Source organism: Papio anubis, chromosome 5 (genome assembly GCF_008728515.1).
Source record: "Papio anubis isolate 15944 chromosome 5, Panubis1.0, whole genome shotgun sequence".
In the NCBI taxonomy this organism is placed as follows: domain Eukaryota; kingdom Metazoa; phylum Chordata; class Mammalia; order Primates; family Cercopithecidae; genus Papio; species Papio anubis.
Window position 1 is genome coordinate 26,139,640 of NC_044980.1, and position 23,684 is coordinate 26,163,323.

The 23,684-nt window shown below is 33.1% G+C and overlaps 1 protein-coding gene across 2 annotated transcripts in view; it reads right to left on the reverse strand.

Annotated features, from left to right (window-relative positions):
• Nucleotides 1–258: 258 nt before the first annotated feature.
• CDH9 (cadherin 9) overlaps nt 259–23,684 on the reverse strand; it is a 169,619-nt gene continuing 146,193 nt past the window's right edge. For both annotated transcript variants that reach the window (XM_003899530.5, XM_017959463.3), the window contains 5 exons: nt 14,466–14,602; nt 13,870–13,991; nt 9,677–9,794; nt 9,324–9,575; nt 259–5,302 (listed from right to left, as the gene is read on the reverse strand). In XM_003899530.5, the coding sequence (XP_003899579.3) occupies nt 4,815–5,302; nt 9,324–9,575; nt 9,677–9,794; nt 13,870–13,991; nt 14,466–14,602 (1,117 nt within the window). In that variant the 3' untranslated portion in view covers nt 259–4,814. The remainder of the gene's footprint in view (nt 5,303–9,323; nt 9,576–9,676; nt 9,795–13,869; nt 13,992–14,465; nt 14,603–23,684) is intronic.

The window sequence follows — 23,684 nt, forward strand, 5'->3', positions numbered from 1 at the left end:
CATTGCTGTAAATTTGAGTATAATTTTCCCTTTTTTCACATATGTTTATGTGTGTATGTATGTATGTTTGAGACAGGGTCTTGCTCTGTTGCTTAGGCTGGAGTGCAGTGGTGTGATTATAGCTCGCTGCAGCCTTGAACTCCTGGGCTCAAGCGGTCCTCCTGACTCAGCCTTCAAATTAACTAGGACTACAGGCACGCACAACTCCACCTAGCTATTTTTTTTTAAATATGTAAAATAGGCTTTCCCCTGTGTTGCCCAAGCTGGTCTCAAACTCCTGACCTCAGCAATCCTGCCACCTCAGTCTCCCAAAGTTCTGTGATTACAGGCATGAGCCACGATGACCAGACACATTTGATTTTTTCATCTCCCATGTATTTATAATATTCCACAAAATTTTTAAAATGCTCATATATAAATACTGAGCATTTTGTTCAACATTGAGCAAGTATTTGCTGCATGCCAACAAGGTATGAAACAACAATCTGGGCACATAAGATACTTTAATGAATAAAATCTATAAAAATTATTGTCCAGAGAGATCAAGCATTTTAGTAGCAGTAGACACACAAAAAATTAAAGGATAAACAAATTCTGTATCAAGTTGATTGGTAATATGTGCTGTGGCAAACATTATTTTTAAAAATAGAGAAAGGAGAAATGGGTGTGGAGGATTGTGATTTTAATTAGACTGACCAATGTAGTTCTCACTAAGGAAGTCACATTAAAAAGTGGTCATGAACGTAGTTATGAAGTTAACTTTGTGGATATCCAAGGAAAGATTATTCCAGAGAAAGTCAATCGAATGGAAAAAAAAAAATGCTAGCCAGTTTTGAGGAAAAACAAGGAGACCAGGATAATCGAATTAAAATGAATGAAAGAAATGAGAATAATTTATCAGAGAAATAATGGGAATCTGATCAGACCGGTCCTTAGAGGCCACTGTGAGGACTGTCTCTCACTGCACGTGAACAATTGGTAAGTTCTGAAAAGAGAAGTGAGATGTCCAAACTTACCTAGTTAAAAAAAAACATATCTGCTCTGTATTGGGTTGAAAATAGATGGCAGGAGCAGAAGCTAGTGAGAAGAAACACTTAGAAGAACACTGCAATAATCCAAGTATGGTTATTAGACCCGCATTGTAGCAGGAGATATGATGAAAGATCATTGTATAGCAGTTAAATTTTGAAGGTATCATTCATAGGATTTTCTACAGTATTAGATATGGAAGATAACAGATTGAAATGAATGAAGATTGACTGCTTGGTTTATGGCATGGACAATTAGAAGGATAGAGCTGACATTAACTGAGATGGGGCAAGCTGAGAAAAGATAGGAGTGAAAATTAGTAATTAAAATTTGGACATGTTACTCTTGATATGTTTATTCAAGTAGAAATTTAGAATAGTTTGGATTATTACATAGAGGTGAAAGTGGGAGGTATAAAATCAGAAAATTTCAATCTATATCTTAGATACAGATATAGATATAGACAGGTATAGTAACATGGAAAATTGGTAAGAATACCAGAGACTTGAATTTAACCAGAAAAGAAAAAAGCCTGGACAACTCTAAAATAGAGAGCTAGAAAATAAGAGAAAGAACCAGTAAAGAAGATTGGGTAAAGTTAAAGTACAACCAACAGAATAAAGAATTCCGGAGGCTAATTATGATACTTGTGCCAAAGTGACAGGAATGATCAATATCCACCACTACTAAGGTAAGATATTATTACTTTTTTGTTCCTGTTTGTTTGCTTGCTTTTATTGTTAATACTATTTTATTTTCTTTGCTAAGTTTGATATTTAAGTCATTGAAATCGATTCAATGTGCTTGAGAGCAAAATTGAATGGAATAATATCCAGACTGTGTATTAACATGCAAATAGTGTAGATAGGTTATTCATACTGAAAGAAATTCAGATATAAATATAGACATATTCTGAAAATTATTGAACTTTCTAAATAAAACAATGAAATTAAGTTTATATTTGGGATAATGGTTACTCAATTGATTTTAATTTAATACTATTTTAGTTTGAAATAATCAGAGCTAATTAATTTAGTTTGGCAAGTACACATTAAGAATAAATTATCTTCAACATTTAACAACCCCATAGTTCATGAGAATAAAGTAATAGAATCAAATCTTACTGAGGATATTATGTGCATCTAGTAAAATAAATTCCAAATCCAATAGGGTGAATGTTGTGATGTGTGTTTTCCTGAAGAATTTCAATGATTCATTTAGTTTGCTAGTAAGGAAATAATAAAATCTGGTCCATCTGGCTTCTGAATGCATTTTACCTACTATGGACATTTCATAGATTATTGGAAAAGGATAGGAAGTATTAGTGTTACACAGATCTGTTAATTTCCTTGATTCAATCAGATCCTCTGATTCATAGCATTTAAGTCAGGTATATAAAAACAATCACATACCAGTTAATATTAATTCTTCTAGCTCTGTGCTTCTTACAAAGACTACCATAGGTCAGTCATTTCACAGATCAAGGAAAGGGAGAACTTTGAAACTAACTTCATTAGTTCTCAAAAAGAGACAGCCAAATAATATTTTGCAAGTTAAAATATTTAATGTTTTATTCTATCTAATGACAATATTACTCTCTCATATCAATCACAGATCTATACCTTGTAGGTAAGTTCATTTGTTGCAGTGCTCTTAGTATTTCAAGCATGGTAAGCCCAGGCAAGCTATGTAACTACCAATTTATTCAACTCTCCCGCCACATAATGTCTTCGTTTTTTAAACAACCACTACATGTACAGTCAGTATAGGTCTTCTTAGAATTGATTTACTTATTGTTATTTAACCTTGTAGTGATTATAGAACAAAGTGACTATAAGACGCCTTGCTCAATGTCTAACTTATTTTTTAATTACCTCAAGTCACTGTATATATCCTATTAGGTATTTGTCTATCTATGATGGATGAGCTTTGGCAATGAGGAAACTAATTCCTTTCTAAGGTAAAACTAAAATTATCTAATCAAAACTAAAACTAAAAATCTTTCTGTTTTCTGGGTGATTGTGTCCTGAGAAATATGTCAAGTAATTCTCAATGGTCCAGTATGTCTTTTTCTTAGCGTTAAATTAAATCTTAATAAATATTTAATGTGTGCTACATATCGAAGATAAAGTTCTTGAGTTAGTCTTGGTCTACAAAAACTTTACAACATAGTGATATAGCAACAAATAAGTACATGTTTATAATTTGGTATTTGCACCTTAAAACCTCTTGGTAACAGACTAGACAAAGTTAAATTTCTCCTATATGAATTCCACCTAGGAATCACCATAAGCATGACATTTGCTGCCTAAACTATGAATAATTGAAGAGGAATAAAAGGTTAATTCTTGGCACAGAAAATAGATAACATGCAATCTCTCTGTGAAGTTCCCATATCTTGGTTGAAATTTTATACTGTGAGCTATATCAGGGCCAGATTATACACGGCAGTCTTTCAAATATTTGCAGATGATGATTGCTTATGATTCCCATCTCTTCTTCTTTCCCATGGTTTGAGGTGCCTATATTCTATTTTCCGAACAATCGCAATAATTAGGAAACCATCACATTCTTTTAAGTCTCTTTTCTCTACTTTTCCTTAGCTTTTTCAAAACTTTCTCAACTATAATGACTTGGAATTTCCTCAATAAAATAATAAATTTAAAAACAAACTCTCTACTCTTCAATACACATTTTAAACATGTTACGCACACCTGAGCACATATCCCATGAATTGCCTCATCATGTAGAAAAAAAAAAAAATCAGAGCTATGATTTCTCATTTTGAAAACTATACTACTGAGAGAAGATTGATGTAGATTTTTTCTATGTCTACATAACATTACTGACACATACTTCATTTACTCTCAAATATAATCCACTGGTTGATCCCATAGTAAAGTAAAGACTTGCAAAAAAAAAAAAAAACACTTAAAGTTTATTATCCACAACTATATATATATATAATATTTTATATTCCAAATGTGTCTCATACTCCATTGATGGTTAGACATCAGTGGTTCTATAAACATTAGTCGATATTTAAGTGATGAAACGGAAAAATAACAATTGGTACCAAAGGTATTTTATAGTTTCACTACATTGTAGGTCCAAATCCAGGCAGTAGTTTCCGCACTGCTTATTCCCTGAGTGAACCATGTTTTACGTTGAAAGGTGTAAAACGTTTTTGTTATAAATGAGATCAGATCTGCCTCTAGGAATTAAATAAAATGAAATGTATTTTATAAATACTAGTTTATTTCATAAAAATACAAAAATATAAATATACATTTATAAAAATATGAATGAATTAACACAAAGACATTCTTCAACTAAATAAATATGGCAGTAATAGTCATTCCTAGGTCATTAGGGATATATCTTTTCCATATTAATTTACAAAGCGGTTGCACAATGTTTAGTTTAATTAGTTTAATAGTAAAGGTGACTGAAAGTCAGTTAAGAAAACATTTATAAATTATTATACTTAAGAAAAGGCACAAAAAGCCTTTTAAGTATTTTTATTGATTATTGATGTGATATATTTTCCTTCCGAGATTGTTAGGCAAAGAGGGTGAACTGGTTATTACTTTTTAAAAAATCTATATCATTCGTATTCATTCACGAAAACTTACTGATTAAGCAAATCCCTACTAAGACAACACCTACGTATTGTTTGTAATTTCAATTTTTGACAAATTTCCTCCCAGGAAGAGAATGCAGGCCACTCAATCTAATAACATAGACAGTACTTCCACTAATATTGATCAAGTCAAACAATCCTCTCAGTCTCGGTCACTATCATCACCCCCGTACATATCGGCAAGTTTTTTAAAACGAGGCCCCCAGTCACTGAGGTAATCATAATCTTGGTTACAATCAGCTGTGAGGGATTCTAAAGAGCTGAGCGAATCTGCTATGGAATCATTCCCTTCATAGGCATACGTTGCCAGTGAATCATATGGAGGTGCACTTGGGTCTGCGTCGTTTTCTTTTAATCTTCGATGGATAAAATCTTGTACATCAATATTTTCCCACAGAGGCACAGTCCTCCTTATCTGAAAAATAGTTTCGGGCATTACATCTCGTCTAAGTTTAGTGTCTTCTCTTGCCTCTGGATTCCTTAATGTGCCAATGTCAAAAGCTTGGGTATCTTCTTCCCCACCTCCTTCATCGTTATAGGTGACAATGTTGTCCCGGACATCGTCTTTTGAAATTATCAGAGGTTCCTTTTTCCTTTGCCTCTTCAATGCAGCAAACAGCACGACTAAAACTATTAATAAGAAATGGGAAAATAGTGAGATTTCATGAGTCAGGATAAAACAGAGTGCACTTCCGAGTGTGAAATTTGTTTGGTACAGGAGATATTAAAATTAATCGAATAAAAATAATTAATTACCCTGTAGAAATACAGAGTTTCTCAAGGCAATGACTGGATGTACTGTATTGATAAAGGAGCAGATATTACGATGCCATTAATTTACTCTCAAGACATACTCTCCTATGAACTTCTGGCATTGAAAAAGCTTTATTCAAGTACAATTATTATATTTATCGAACTGCAATTGCCTGACACATCAGCAGTCTTTCCAAATGTGCACTTGTTTCAAACACAAAAACGCTAAAACTCTACTCATGATATTGATCATTCCTTTCACTTAGGCACAAGTATCATTTCACAATGATTCAAGGGAATATATGCAAAACATTACTCATATATAGATATATATATATTTGTATATGCATTATATTCCTATATTATGCGTGTACATATGCACACACATGACTATGTCATGAATATGTATGTGTCACTGATTTTATCACTTCCCATATCTCATAGGTTTAACTAAATTCCTTTACTGGTCTAATTTTGTAGTGGGCTTAGAAAGCTGAACTATAACTCTAAAAGTTACAACATAAAACTCAAACTCATCTTTAACTTATCTTACAAAACACCTCAGACTGTATCTTGTTAATGAGAACTTCCTTGACATACAAGGCCTGATTTAAACTTTTGGAATGAAATGTTAATTGTATTCCCTCTACTTGTTTTATTATTTTTATTGTTTACATTCCTATGTTACAAAGTTAACTGTAAATTTCTCCTCATATAATATATTTTCTTATTTCTCATTATAATACTGGAATTCAAATTATGTGTACTGGAAGATGAACCTTTTTCTAATAAATGCATGTTGCAATTAATCACATTCATTTAAAAAGAAGCAAACATGATTTTCAAAATACAAATTTTCCATTAAAAATTGGACAAGCCCATAACGTTACATATAAGAAATGTGAGAATAAAATCAAGAAAATATCATCAAAACACACTTCAGCATTACCAGGGAAAAATACAAACTAGGTTTCCTTTACTTTAAGGAACTTAACTGTGTGTCAGTATTATTTATGCTTCACAGAAAGTAAGAAAATGTTGGCTATTATTCCTTTTCTCAATTTTTACATTGAGATTAAATAAAGCATACTGACTGTCGTTGAGACTACACTTCAACATGGCCCATGAGGCCCCTATAACTATACTAAAGCCCTGTCCAATGTTATTTTCATATTGACCAGCAAACTTGTCTCAGCTCTTCCTAACTGAAAGTAAGATTTTATAAAAGATAATTAAAGATTATCGTTAATGTCATAAAAGTAAGATTTTACGAAAGCTAATTAAATATAATTACGAAAGATAAAGAAGTATCAGTAGTTAGACTTCACAGAATGGGCTTTGGGAGCTGAGCTGTATTCAGGATCATCTTAGAGATATTAAAAAAAGAAAACTGTAGTAAAGATAAGACCTCTGTACTCTACTTTTAAAAGATGGACATACGCTTAATTAAGTCCAACATGGATCTGACATCTATCAAATTTCAGCCACACACTAGAAAAAGAGATTTCTTTCTAAATTTAAGGTTAAATAAATTTATAAGTTATCTACTTTTTAATCAATAAAATAACAATTGTGTAGTCATTTATTAAGTATTAAGGGTTTCTTAGCTAATAAAAACTTACTAATTCCCACAAATGGTCCGTAGAATCTGTTCTGAGCTTTCCTTTTCTACCATATTAATATTATCAGATCATTTCTTAGATTGAGGTTATTAATCTGGAACATGTGAACAGAATTCAGAAAGAATAGGGTAAGAAATGAAAAAAAAAGTGCCTCATTATTTCCATCCATCTGTAACTCAAATTTAGCATTTCTTTTCAACAGGATTATTGGCATAAACTATGGTGATAGTGGCAATATGTGTGACAGATATTTTATATTGCATCACAGTTTGACAGATAAATCAAACCATAGTTAGACTTGCTCCAGAACATGGCATGCATGATTTGATAAGCAAGCACAGTTTTCTTCGTGTTTTTTATTTCATTTGTGTAAGTGTATTTCCTTTTTGTCTTACATGTTTTACTCTAATAAATTTAAATCGTCATTCTGGCTAGGTCCATTCGCTTCATCAGGCTGCCAAAAGTGTCCCTACAACCAAAAAGTTTAAAATCCCAGCCCTAGATTTTAATCTTCCATCTTGCCTTATAAAACAGATATAAGCTAAGAGTTAGATTTCTTCAAAATGTATGAAAGTACATTTAAAATATTATTGTCAGTGCTATGTCACTATCTTATAAAAAGCAAACTCTCTTAACTATAGAAATGCAGTAACTATGTCCAGCCATTACCATAAAGACTCACAATAACAATAAAGTGCTTTAGTAACTTTGAAAATATAAATTTCTGAATTAGAAGCAATTTTAACTACAATAATAGAAAATTACTCCACATTTAGGCAATGAACTGGGAAAGTGAAAAATAAGAAATTAGTGCTTTCCATATTGCTCAAGGAACAAAGGTGGCTGACTTTGCAGAATATAAGAAGAAACTTTCTAGGATTTCTGCATAGAAAAAAATAGTATCAAATTTAGTTTGAGAATGTTCAAATATCTAAACTTACCTGGGGGGATGCTTTCGGTTCCCTATGTGTGCATGACTATCTTTGTGTGTGTATGTACATTACATTAATACAGAAATTTTTCAAATGATCTAACAATAACGTATTTTCTTGTGGTTCTAAATTAGGAAAGTGGAACTTCCTGAGTGAATAAAACAACGTGAAATCAGTAGCACTTAGCTAAAAGGCTAAGCCAAATTTTTATCTCCATAGGGATACCAAAATATTTTACAAAGGAGTTGAACCCTCTAGCAGTAGGTGGGGATTGAAATTGCTGATGGCGGTGGTAGCAGTGTATTTGTTCTAAACTACACTGAGAAAATGTTTTTCTAAATAGTTGGATCATCTTAACTGAGACAAATGTTTTTTCCCCACTTTCATCAATCCCCTACTGAAGTCCTGCAAGGATATCTGGCCAAAGGGATTTCATCCAGATAGCTTGAAAGGATTTGCAGAGAAAAGGAGCCAGCACATATGAGCATTAGAACATAAATTTGGCTAGCTCCCCTGCCCTAAGCATAAGCATTTGGGCTGAATATTTGATAGAAACAATTTTTTTTTGGAATGTTTTCCAGTGGAACAACTGTTTAATTGAATTAAATCGTTGTCCTGTTAGTGCATGTTCAAATAAAACATTCGCTGTTGGAACATGACTTTATTTAGAAAATATTGCAGGGCTAGGTATGACCACAGTGATATAGTGATATTTTTAAAACAGAACTTTAACTTCTTAATTTAATATGTCACACCAATGTATAACAAGCTATATAGGGGAAAATGTCTAACTGTGACAACTTTAATGCATTTGCATGTCAGACATCTGAGATAGATAACTCAGAATATGTTAGTAACTGTTATTTGTAAGGGCAACGTAGTCTTTGATTTGGGAATAATAGAAAGGAGAAGTCTATAGTAATCTGTGTTTGAATGCTAGCTAAAGCCTTTTCTAAATGAGTGACTTTGAGTAAATTATGTAGCCTTTCTCTAGAAGAAAAGTATTTACCTTATACAGTTGATGGAAAGATGAAATCAATGAAATCAAATGCCCTTAGAACAGTGAACATAGTCAAAGATAAAATACCAAATGATATAAAATATATTTTTTAAATACACATGTGTATAGCATTTGTTAGATCTTTATTTTTGGTCTCTGGAAAGCTGGGACTATCCCCACACACAAAAACTCTTACTTTTTCCTAATTGAAAGAACCATTTTAATAAAAAGTGAAAATGTTCTATCTTTATCTGTAGAGAAACGTGTTATTCAGTGCACCATCCTCGGACCATGAGGGAGAGATTTTTGTGAATTAAAGGATCATTCAGAGGGACAGAGCTTACTAAGCAGTATGAGGACACAGAGGAGAATCGCAACGAGAGCTCCCGTGCTCAGGCCGGCTGAAAGGATCAAGGCTTCTGCCGTGCAGGATTGCATGTTTCCTTGATTATCGCAGGCACACACCCGAATAGTGAGTGTGCCAGTGCTGCTTTGAATCGGATAATCGTTGTCAAAGATTAAAATTGGCAATAAGTAGGTGCTCATTTTGTTGCGACTGTAGCCATCTTTTCGAGTCATGATTCCTGCTGTGTTATCTGGTGGAGAAAAACATGTAAAAAACCAAAAACTTTCATATGTGTTTTTAACTATGTATCTTAAAGTTTCATGATTTTTAGTTTTAGAAATTTTCTTATACCTTTATTATCTACAATGGTGAAATTCGGATTGAGAGTAAATTCTGGCACTGGTTCAAAATAGAATTTGTGACCTCGGGGAGGGTCATCCTTATCCATGACACTGACAGTCTGAATCAACTGAAAGCAACATAAATAAATAAATTAAGCCTAAGGCAATTTTCTTGTTATTAGACGATATCTTAAATCCATGTATTTGTGCTTTAAATACATCACAAAAACAAAGCAACAAAACAAAATAAATGCCATTTAAAGAAAATTAGGCCAATGCCTTATTTTTTATCGTTTTGTCTTAGGTAACTTATTTAGTTAAGAGTGAAAGACACCCAGTAAGCCCAATGGTTTTCAAGGCATCTTAATGCATTATTGTCTTATACCTGGCCAGCTTAAAGAAAAATTCAATCCCTGCAATCCCTCTTTTGATATTGTTGAAAGGCACAGCCCATTTTATTATTAATTGATGAGCAATCCGTTACATCCACTAGAAAATAATTCTTCAAAGGATGAGTACATAGAAGATGCATTTTTTAAAACACCAATGCTTAGCGCAATCACTGCTATATATTAACATTATTAATATATTTTTAAAATAATAAATCAATTTGTCATGTACTATCAGAAAGAAAATGATTTTGAAGCTATGGATACCATTACTACAACTTAACTATTTTATTTAAATTGCTTGCTTTTCCTTTAATAGTATTTGCAAAGACAGATATACAAAGAAATACTTTTAAGATTTTGTACAATCAATGTTGAAGTTTCAAAATTAGAACACCTCTTGGCTGAGCTAGTGTAAATAAATAAGAAGTGTGCCCTAATGGAATATGGAACAGCCAACTATGGGTTGGGCCAAAAAAATTTCACTGAGCATTTTATAGTGGAAAAAACACTGAGCTACACATTTGGGTGCCTCCCATCTGTGTGATTTGAAATCACAGTCATTTAATTACTCTGATTTTAACGTTCTGTTGTACAAAAACAAACAGGTTTCATAGTCTAACATTATGTGGTGAACAGTCATTGAAATTCACAATAGTTTAAGCTTTCCATTATTTCACTGTATACCTTTTATAACCATACTAACCTACATACTCACTAGTCAGTGCTACTTTCACTTTAATTTTATATTAATGATAATTATATCATTTTGACAGGGTGATATGTAACTGTATTTTTAATAAAGTCCTTTTGAAAGTGTACAATTATTAACAAAAAATTAATAAACTTTTCTCTTTAGAAAATTGGAACATAAGAAAATAATTATATAAGATCTAATATTTTGCTCAACCTTCTGTTCCTAAATAGCAATAACAAATCTGACTTTTATTTTATTTTATTTTATTTTTTTTTTTGTGAGACGGAGTCTCGCTCTGCCGCCCAGGCTGGAGTGCAGTGGCCGGATCTCAGCTCACTACAAGCTCCGCCTCCCGGGTTCACGCCATTCTCCTGCCTCAGCCTCCCGAGTAGCTGGGACTACAGGCGCCCGCCACCGCGCCCGGCTATTTTTTTGTATTTTTTAGTAGAGACGGGGTTTCACCGTGTTAGCCAGGATGGTCTCGATCTCCTGACCTCGTGATCCGCCCGTCTCGGCCTCCCAAAGTGCTGGGATTACAGGCTTGAGCCACCGCGCCCGGCCACAAATCTGACTTTTAGTAATAATTTAAATCATAAAAAGTTGGTCTTTTAATTATATGACATTTGAGGTCTTGAAATTATTGGATGGGCTTTGTACAAGTATATTTTATGAGGATATACATATACTTAATATCCATTTTATTTTTAACTTGGTTAAATTCAATAAGTAATATGTATTAAATAATTATAATTGGTTAATATCAATTATACTTAATTTTTATAAAATATTAGCATATAATATATCAATAACACACATGAATCAGTAAAAGATAAGCATACTAATAGCTATGTGAGTAAAGAATATTTATAGGTGATTGTAGTTTGACTTGTGCTCCCCCAAAAGATCTGTTCAAGTCCTAAATCCCAGTACCTGTGAATGTGACTTATTTGGAAATAGGCTCTTTGCAGATAAAATCAAGTTAAAATAAGATCATTCTAAATTAGAGAGGACTCTAATTCAATGACTGGAGTCTTCATAAGAAGAAGCAAATTTGGACACAGAAACACATACAGGAAGAATGCCATGAAATGATGGAGAGAGATATTGGAGTAATTGGCGTCCACAAGCCAAAAGATGTCAAGGATGGCTGGCAAGCTCATGAAGCTAGAAAGTGCCAAGGGAGGATAGTCTCCTAGAGCTTTTAGAGAGAGTACAGCCCTGTTGCATGTTGATTTTATACTTCCAGCCTCCAAAACTATGAGAAATAAAATTCTGTGTTTTAAGTCATTCTGTTTGTGGTAATTTGTCATGGCAACCTTTGGAACTAATACAGCTGTAAATTATTTTTAAGTCCATGTTTGTATGAAAAAATATGTTTGGCCTTAATGAGTTTACAAGAATTCACACTAAAAGTGTTATGAGAAATTTACATATTGGCAGATATTTAAAATCTAGGGTTGCCAAATACGTAGGCAATCATAGGTATTTGGTGGGAATATCACCTAGTTTATGACAGATTTGGAGAAGTATTCGGGAACATTTATTAATATTTATAGATATAATTTAATTATTCCTACTTTGAGAATTATATCAAAGGAAAGTAGTACCAGGTGGTAAACAAGTAAAATATTCTACAGTGCTCATTATAGTATGACTGGGGTACTGCTAGGGTAACATTTTGTGAAACCAAATTTCCATTAAGAAGGAAGTAATTGAATAAGTAATATGTAACTATGCTATGAAAATTAAGCATCAAATTCAAAAAATCATTTACTAAACTGACATGCCCATTGTATGTTGCAAAATAAAGAGGAAAAGTAAAGTTTTATCCAAATAGCTATGTAACAATTTCATGTTATTACAAACAAAAATCTCATTTGTATTTTTGTATATGTAGGTGGAATGTGTTATGTATCTCTGTCTTAGTCAGCTGGGATGCCATAACAATTCCACACACACTTAATGGCTTAAACAACAGAAATGCATTTTCTCACAGTTCTGGAGAATGTAAGGTTGAGATCTAGAGGCTAGTGTGGTTGACTTCTGGTGAGGGCTTGCTAATATTAATAGCTGCCTTCTCCCTGAGTGCTCTCATGTGGTTTTTCCTTGGTCCATGAATTCAGGGACAGGGAGAGAGGGAGAGCATGAGCTCTCTGTTATCTCTTCTTTGTATGCTAATCCTATCAGATCAGGATCTATCCCCTTGTAACCTCACTTCATCTTAATGACTTCATTGAAACACCATCTCCAAATACAATGACACTAGGGTTGCATTTTCAAGATTTGAATTTGGAGGAGGGCCACAAACATTCAGTTCATAATATTCCCTATTAGAATAGAAGAAAAACTGTATTTTAGATTATTTTCTACCTTAAGGAGACATGATGGAATTATAGATGATTCTTAACATCTATCTATTTTATCTTCAAAGTAGTTAACTAAATGGTTAAGTTAATTTTGGTAAAATGTATGCAGTTACTGTTATAGAAAAATACTATATTTTTGTCAAAAATGAGCATATTCTGCATTTACTTAGAATTACTTTATATGCATTTGAGAGAATTACTTTGTAAGAAGACTTCATAATTCTTTTACATACAAATCTACTTCATTTCAATGATATGAAACTTTAAAGTTTAAAACTTACAAAATATCACTCATATCAAAATCTCCTAAAACTATTAAAAGTGTCAAAATATAATCAAGAAAACAATGATTATGATTACCTTTATAGTAACATGAAACAATTTCATTTTCATACTTCATGTGTTATTTAATGATATATTTTCATTCTATTAGTGAAGATAACTCAGCATAAGCATAATTATGAATGTACATAACAGCTTCTACATATGTGATACTCACTATAAACCTAGTATATAAATTAAAACATATGTTATAATATTTCCTACTATATTATTGATTACATTATAAAAACATTTTTAAATGGCTTTTTTAAAAATCACTGTGAGTTCTTTGTTAAGGATAAATAAATGGTGGACAAGAAGTATTGACAATAGTTTGCACAGAAGAAATCCTGCAAATAAAGTGATGTAATGTCATTTGACTTTGTAAAGAGAAAATATATTCTTTTAAGTTTTTAATGATTTTATTTACCTGCCCAGGTTTTGCATTTTCACAAACAAATGTTTCATAATACATGGCAAATTCCGGAGCATGGTCATTTATATCTAGAATTCTGATGAAGACAGGGATGTGGCTACTTTGTTTTGGGTTATCTGCAACGAGAACATGTGTAAGATTTCAGTCTCATTTACACAGAAGCAGTGAAACCACTCACCCATTTGTAGCTTAGCAACAGATCCTTTTTGTGGTGTTCACTTTCTCAATTGGGCTGCTGATGAATATCTCAGCTCTCTTACATGGTCCAAATGAAAAGCACAATGAAATTGAGGAAAACATAATTGAGAATGAGGTATTATTTGTAACAGATAATTTTCTTAGATTATTTTTATGAGGTTAAATTATATTTCTCTCTTATATAAGGTATAAAAGAAAAGCAAATTTGAAATGAATGAATTATTTGATAATCCTTAAAAATAATTTAAAAATGTGTTGACATTCTAAGCCATTTCTCTAAGATCTTGCTAAGGATACAATCATACCACTCAAGAAAATGAGTCTAGCTAGTGCTATTATTTTACCACTTTGATGAAAGACGGTGTGTTCAGGTAGATGTAGCTCTGACTTACTTATTTCTGTGGCTGTAACAGTGATGTTATGCCAAGGAGATGATTCTCGGTCAAGGGCTTTCAAAGTGAAAATAGAGCCATTTTCTGAGTGGATGCCGAAAATACGGTCCATATCAGTATGCCGATCAACAGAGTACCTGGCAGAAAAGACTCATAAATCCAGCATTCTTCTAAGGTTACTAGTTCTACTCTTTCTTAAAGTTACAGGTAATTTCCACCATGATCTGACAAATACATGAAATGTAAAATGCTAACAACTTTCTTGAATTTTTATTTTATGGAATTGTTATTTGAACAATTTCCTATATTTGACTCTTTCCACTTACTATTCCACAGCCATGTGTACTTTAGAACTGTTATTTATGCACATGTATCCCGGTGGCAGCTGTTAAAGTGAGTTCTTAAGTATCACTTGGTTCACTTATCCTATCATAGGCCTACTGCAGTGCTTGAGACACATTAAACAGTAATGTTAAACTTGACTGAGCCAATAGTAATGAATACATCGAAAGTATGTTAAAAAATACATAACTGTGTCCCGAGTCCTCTATAAGCAAATATCGAGAAGGCTATTATAAAATACATTGCTCTTGAATGGCTTTTTATTCAAGGAACATCCAGCTGAATCAAGGGCTTCCTCTAATCTATCCTTCCAACTTATTTCAAATCAAAATGAAATGTTATATCACCACAGAGTTCTGTGACTTTCTCATCAGGGCTGTATGCAGAAGACGTCATTGTAAGCTTTGTAGCACTCTGCAGTTGGCAAAATAATATCTCTTCTCCCTAAGATGTCTATACCTTAATCCCCAGAACCTGTGAAAATGTTGTTTTACACAGCAAAAGTAATTTTGCAGATGTCATTCAGGTTCAAAACACTGAAACAGAGAATTACCCTGATTATCAAGGCGTGCCTAGTTTAATCCTATGAGCCCTTAAAAGTGGAATAGGAAGACCAGGCGCAGTGGCTCACGCCTGTAATCCCAAAACTTTGGGAGGTAGAGGTGAGTGGATCATCTGAAGTCAGGAGTTCGAGACCAGTTTGACCAACATGGTGAAACCCCGTCTCTACTAAAAATACAAAAATTACCCGGGCATGGTGGCTGACGCCTGTAGTCCCAGCTACTCGGGGGGCTGAGGCAAGAGAATCTCTTGAACCCCAGAGGCAGAGGTTGCAGTGACCTGAGATGGCTCCACTGCACTTCATCCTGCGTGACAGAGTGAGACTCCCTCTCAAAAATAAACAAACAAACAAACAAAGTGAAATGGGAAGGCAGAAAATTGGTTTAGAGAGATGAAACAGAAGAAAAAAAGAGAACAGATTTGAAGAATGAGAAATACTTGACCCATTGTCGCTAGCTTTAAAGCTGAAGGAATGGAGCCGCAAACCAATAAACACTGAACATAGGCAGCCTCTAGAAACTGTGAGTAGTCCTTAAGCTGACATCCAGCAAGGAAACAGGGGCCTCGCCCATACAACTGCAAGGACTTGAAATCTGCTCACAACCTAAATGATCCAGAAAGCAATTCCCTGCCTAGAATATACAGAAAGAAATATGGCCCTGTTCACACCACCACCTTGACTTCGCCCAGTGAGACACATACTGAACTTCTGATGTACAGAAATTCAGACCTATCTGTAAGATAATAATACATTGGTAGTATTTTTTTGTGGCAGCAATAGAAATCTAATATATCCTTAAAAGATAAATTTTTGAAAAGATTAATTTATATGAAAGTCCTTCAGTTACATCAGACCATGTTATGCCATACTAGCTATTTTTTTTTTTTTTTTTTTTTTTTTACATCTTTTTGAGATTTCTGTTGCAGTCTTTGATTGAGCCATGTCAGAAAGTGAGTGCTTCTCAAACATTAACATTTAAATGAATCACATACGAATCCTGTTAAAAACAGAGTTTGATTCAGTAGGTCTGGGGTGGGAGCTGGGCTTGTGCATTTTAAACAAACTCTTAGATGAATCCTATGCTGTAGCTCCACAGGCTAGGTTTTATATAGCAGTTTTAGACTACGGGATAAAGTGATTAGAATAAGAACAGAAACAGGAAAAGCAATGAAGGACGATTAACAGGCTAATCAGCCTCTGGTGTAGTCCTCTTTTTTCTAGGTATCTTATTAAATGCATCTTATCTTATTACGAGTTCCTTTTTGATCAAGTGTATTGGAAAATTACAGTTCCCACTATAAATCTTAAATATATTCACACTTTGGCACTGGCTTTGGCAAACATAAGTAATAGATATTTAGGTTTTATTTTATTTTTATTTTTATTTTTATTTTTTGTTTGAGACGGAGTGTCGCTCTGTCGCCCAGGCTGGAGTGCAGTGTGGAACGATCTCGGCTCACTGCAAGCTCCGCCTCCTGGGTTCTCGCCATTCTCCTGCCTCAGCCTCCCGAGTAGCTGGGACTACAGGCGCCCGCCACCACACCCGGCTAGTTTTTTGTATTTTTAGTGGAGACGGGGTTTCATCGTGTTAGCCAGGATGGTCTCAGTCTCCTGACCTTGTGATCCTCCTGCCTCGGCCTCCGAAAGTGCTGGGATTACATGGCGTGAGCCACTGCGCCCAGCCGATATTTAGGTTTTAAAACGTTATGAAGTATTGGCAATTTTTAAATTATTGGGTGAACATACATTAACATAAATTGTATGACTTTTTTGTTTGAACTGTTTATTAAAAGACATACTGTTTAATCTATTGTTTAAGCATTATGCTGAACTTCAGGGATCTATTAAGTGAACGGGTCTGATCATAATTTTAACAATTTAATATAGTACATGAAGATACTTGCTTAATTTATTTTCTGCCAAATTTTATAAAACGATTATTGCAGAGTCATAAACACTGCTTCAAAAAGAGTATTTGGTCCTTTGGAAAAAAAGTTATCGGGTGTCATCTCAATCATGGAATGGCTATAAAACTTATATAGCTGGCCTCAGGTTTTACCTCACTCCCTGTACATGGAACCACTTCAGTCATCTCTGTTTTGTCATTTAGCAGGATTCTACAACGCACAACAGAAGTACATGCAAATAACTGTATTCCCTCAGTTTTTCAATAATCATTATTGTAATCTTTTCACATGGTGTTATGAAAAGAATTTAGGCACTTAAAATACACTCATTTGACATAGGATCACTGCCCAAGATTAGCCTATATTTCTTGGGTGGGAAGTCCTAAGGGGATAAAGGAGAAATAGAAACCTAGATATAAAAATGTATAATAATGCACAACAGCATACATACGTATATACATATATACATATATATAGATATATTTTTTTTTTCTAGAAGCAAATGTCATTCTGGCTTTTAGCCAACAATTCTTTGTCAGATTATTTTCAGAGATAGATCTGATTTGCAAAATCACAATGTAGTAAAATTGAGCATGCAAGTCACATTGAAATTTTTCTTTTAAACCTCTATTTCCAGTTGTGCTAACATGAAACAAAATATTATGTTTCTTACCTATAGGTTTCAACCCTCTTACAATTCCTGATGTGGGCTTTACTGACATTGGGACCAAATTACTATTAAAAGGTTTTTTAGAGAAAAGCAAATAAAATCACTGGAACAACAAAAATATTTTATTTTCCTTAGCTACACAAATTCTGCTTATGAATAAAAATAAACCTAAAATGTACACAAAGAAAGTGGAAGCAAAAGAACATAACTACAGCTGTGCATTGAATGAAGCTCGATTCATAATATTCACCTGTTAATATTTCTCTCTATTGTTGGAAAGGTCAATAGTTAACCATTACCTGCTTATATCTGAATAGATCTGGGATTTCTTCCTACTGTTTGCATTGAAGATCAAAGAGGAAAATAAAATTTCCTTTTGTGCTCATTGCTAGTTGCCCTAGTGTTTAGCCTAGAGATTTCGATGATATTTCTATGACTGAGAAATAGCTAACGATTGCAACATGATAAAAATCAAGCTTTGATACACTTGTACATTTTTTTCAGGATCAAAATAGATTTAGGCTTCTGGCCACCTTACTCTTAGGTACAACCTTGAAAGACACTGTTTTTCACGTTAAGAATTCATGAAGGAAACTCACAGACGATACAGAAATAGCTCACTTTTAACTTTGACAGTGCCAACTTCCAGGTCTACGTTCAAATTTTTGTTTCCAGTGCAAATGATGTCTCACAACTTGTCAAAGTTCAGGGATAAATTTCTTTTATTTAGCAGCCAAACTTCTATTTTTACCCAAAATGGGACATTCTGATTTACTTATTAATAATAAATATACTGGATTACCACAAATGACCAGAAAGAGCCTGATAAACCCTTAATACAGAACAAAGCTATCTCTATGTTCCAGCAGATGGCCTACTCTAACAACAATATTTTATTGATTCCCCCTGCATTGAATTTTGAACAATCAGTTTTAAAAGGCCATTGTCATAATTTTTTGTATGAATACTTTCTGCAGAGACAGGATCCAATCATATAGGGATCAAATAACATGTGAAAGAGAGCTCAGGGGCTCTCTTCCTGTGGAAGCTGAACTCTGCTTTTCATTTTTCTTATTTGCTTTACATTTTTGTATTCTATCATTAAAAGTCAAGCATGTATCAGATATCTATATTTTTACCTAGCATAAATAATCTAAACTCAATTACAGACACCAGAACGAATGAGTAATATGCAGAAATATGTCAAGAATTCATTCTTTTTTCTCTGCTAGATTCCATGTATTTCTTCCACTGACTGAGTCAATTGAGCTAGAATATCATTTGGTTTTTACTTTTCAGCTACTGCTTTCCAGAAACATGTTCCTCATAGCTGTGGTCTAGCCAACCTTCATTACACCTCAAAAATGAATGTTGAGTATTAGCTGTACAATGATATTATTTATAATTTCATTTGAAAAATTAGTTCAAATCTTTTTTGTAGAGATTCATGATATTCTTGTTAGATTATTATTATTTTACTTTTTGCAATAAAATCAAACAAATACGAGAGAAGCACTACTATATGAATGCACTTACACATTTATTCCAGTTTATTTTGAAGTCATGGACATTTTATTGAGGCATAATTAAATCCCTCACCAGAAAGTTTGTTTTGTTGCTTTTCAATTCCACAGCAGTAGAAAGGAACTTTTAAAAATCATTGAACTTTAAATACGTTAAGCATAAAATAGGTGTAAAATGAGGCAACATGTTCTTTCAGATCTTATAAAGCTATAATCAACCCTATAACTTTGGAGATCCATGATTACTAATGAGGTGAAGCAGAGCTGACAACAGCTGCTAATTGTAACCATAATCTCATGTTGCAAGTGGCAGATGTATTTCAGAAAATATATTTGATGAACAGATTTAATCGTGGATGAGAATTAGTTCCCAATCTTTCCCTGGAAAAATGTTTCTCTGTGATGCTTATCATAGCCTATTTCTGCTCTGAGATCAGTCATCCTTCTAAATTTGATCTTCGCAAACAAAACAGTCCCATGTTACAATGTTGCATTCTTGTTGAATTATTGCTGATTTTTCTTCACACTATAATTGGCTATCTAAAGCTTTTTCTCACACATTTTAAATGCTAACAGGAACCATCCTCTATGCTATGCTTTCCGGTATGGCCTTATAAATTGGCAGAATTGGTAGTACTATCTGAAGAATACAATTTGAGATTAATTTCTCTCAATATTTTCCCTCTCCCTACAATAATTCTTGAGATGTTACAGGTTAAATTATAATTGATTATCTCTAGGACTTGAGTACCCTATACAAAACAAAGATTTCTGGAGGACCTTTAAACTGAACTTTTTTAAAGCCAATTTTTAAACACTGGGAAGCAAGGTTGCAAATTTTACTATCGGTCTTTGAATGAGAAATTTTACTTTTGAAATTATGTCTGTGGGAAATTGTCAGATATAGGAGAGGTTTTATATACACACATGAAAATTATCATATATAGGGGAGATTTTATATACATACACACCAAGTATATGTGTGTATGTAAAGATCGAATATATCTCTAATCTAAACATTTATTTATGATGTATAATATATATGATAGTATATTATTTATACAATAGAAGTTTAAGAGTTTTAATGTCATTAGAAAATAAAATTTTAAAAATCTATGGACATATATGTATAACCAATTCAATCATATATAAGTGAGATAGCAGATTGACAAAGTGTATGAAAAAAATGGAATATTTGGTGGAAAGCAGTTAAATAACACTAGAATATCTATGGAGGAGAGAATCATGGTTGTCTTATGGGCTACAGAATTTCGTGTGTCATTCATGTCCTTTAAAATGAATTACTACAATTATGTAAGCAGGGATATGTTTAAAAATATTTTTCCCTAAATTCCTCTTTTGGCAAACATGTATACAGGTGCTGGATTTACCATACTACTAAAACACAAAAAATCAGAGAAAATACATTAAAAAATAATTCTTAAAGTACCGGACATAAGAAAATAAGACAATCACCCCTGAGAGAAGGGAAATAAATGAGATAATCCCTAAAACTTTCCCATTGTGCTGTCTGAATAGGGTTTTCATAATACAGGACATGGGGACAGAGATGGAGTTTGCCAATCTCCCTGAGTTGAGCAGGGAAATCAATGTGGCTGAAGTTTGCAGGAAGAAGTAACAGAGGGAGCTACAGAAATCTAAAGAGAATCTCATTCAGCTCTTCAGCTGACTACCTATGAGAATACGAGTGGACACAGGAAACAAGAAATGCCAGAGGTAACTAATCACAAGGATTAGAGGGAGAAAAATTATGAACTGTGAATGGAGCTAGTCTTCACCAGGCAAAGTAGAAAACCTCATAATTTGCAAGACTTTTCGTAGACTACTCAGAAAGATACTACTTGATTAATGGGGCAAAATTAGTCCTAGATTAAGGTTTGCTACAAAACCAAGATTCAAAAGAATTAAGCTGTTTTAAGAAATCTAATCTTCTATCAGAGCAAAACTCAGTAATATTTATTAAAATATGAAGCTGTTTAGCTTCACATGGTAAAACTCACAATGTCTGTAATCCAATCAGAAATTACAGCCAGGGAAAGAAGAAGAAAGATGTGAATGCAAAGAAAAATATATTAATTAAAAACAGCCCCCAAAGACACCATTGATATAATTAAATATGATATTTTAAATGTTAATCGGCATGCTAGAGAGACACATTTTTAAAAGCATATATGTGGCCGGGTGCGGTGGCTCACGCCTGTAATCCCAGCACTTTGGGAGCCCGAGGCGGCGGATCATGATGTCAGGAGATCAAGACCATTCAGGCTAACACGGTGAAACCCCGTCTCTACTAAAAGTGCAAAAAATTAGCCGGGCATGGTGGCAGGTGCCTGTAGTCCCAGCTACTTGGGAGGCTGAGGCAGAAGAATGGCATGAACCCGGGAGGCGGAGCTGGCAGTGAGCTGAAATCATGCCACTGCACTCCAGCCTGGGAGACAGCCAGACTCCGTCTCAAAACAAAACAAAACAAAACACAAAACAAAACAAACAAACAAAATATATGTATGTCTTAATACATATAATATGTATATAATATGTGTACTATATTAAAGAACACTTGAAGAAAAGACTACAGATCTAAGATTCAAAAAAACTCTGGATGAAATTAAAGCAGATAAGATGTTGAAGAAAAAAAATTAGTGAACTTGAAGGCATATATATATGTATATATGCCTTAATATATAAAATATGTATACCACATTAAGGAACTCTTTTTTTCTCCTTCTATAGTTATTATTTTTCTGCTTCCTTTTATTGCCTAACCTCATTTTTAAAAACTTCATTTTTTTTTTAATTACAAAAGTAATATACACCTCAGAAAACTTGGAAAACCAAGAGCTCAAAGGAAGAACATCCACAGTTGAAAGATTATTAACATTGTAGGGTATATTCTTACATTATTTTTCTAATACTGTACTTTTTTCTGTGACAAATACGGTATTATTCAGTTTACATATATAAATATACCAAAATTTACGTAGCAACTTCATACATTTTCTTACTGCTACTAGAAATTTTATATTTATTGTTTAGTGTTTTTTTTTTTTTTTTTTTTTTTAAGAAAAGACTACATATCTAAGATTCAAAAATACTCTGGATAAAATTAAAGCAGATAAGATGTTGCAGAAAAAAAATAGTGAACTTCTTCTCATAATGGAGATGAATAAATTATTTTCTTATTTTCCTTTTTGCCATTTTGAATAGATTCAAAATGTCATTGAATAGACTCAAAATGACAAAAAGGAAAATAATGAAAAAAAAAAAAAAACAATAAAAACAGAGACCCAGTGAACAGTGATTAAAGGAGAAGAGAGTTGGGCAAAACATATTGAAGAAAAAATGACCACAAATTTTCTACATTTAAGAAAAGGTGTACACTCATATACACTCAGAAATTGAAGAAGCTCAATTAACTCCAAGAGAAAAAAAAGTAAAGCCTACTAGAGTAAGACATGTAATAATTAAACTGCTCAAAACTAGTGACAAATTAAAAGCATAGTGAGAAACAAGTAATGTAACAAACATAGAAACAAATATAAGGACACAGCAAAATCTTACTGTACTGATAAGAAATGTCCAATCAAAAAGTCTACGTTCAGCAAAAATATTTAAAAAGAGTGATAACAAGCCAAAAAAGAAATGAGATAGAATAAAACATACTGTATTAACCCAAATAAGGCAAACAGTAAGAAAGAAGAAACAAATAAGAGATGGAAAAATCAGAAAACAAACAGCAAAATGATAATTAAATGTAACAGTATCAATAATCATATTAAATATAAGTGGTTTAAACACTTCAATGTAAAGTCACAGAATGTTAAATGAGATGACAATACATGGCCCACCTATGTGCCTGTTAGAGAGATAATGTTTTACCAAAAAATACTGAGTAATTTAAAAAATGGAGTATATTTACTAATATCAGAATATTGTGAAAAGTGCCCATGGCTATACTTAGAAGGAAATTTACATTACTATAATGTACATATTGGAAAAATACCAAGTCTTTAATAAATGACCTCAGCTTGCAAGTCGAAAAACAGAAGAGAACAAACGAAATCCCTAAAAAATAAAGAACAAAAAATAATAAAAGAGAAAAGTATTGTTTAAGAATGTATAAAACCCTCTCTAGACTCCTCCTGTCTAGGCAAGACATCTCTGGAAAAAAGCAGCAGCCCCAGTCAGGGGCTTATA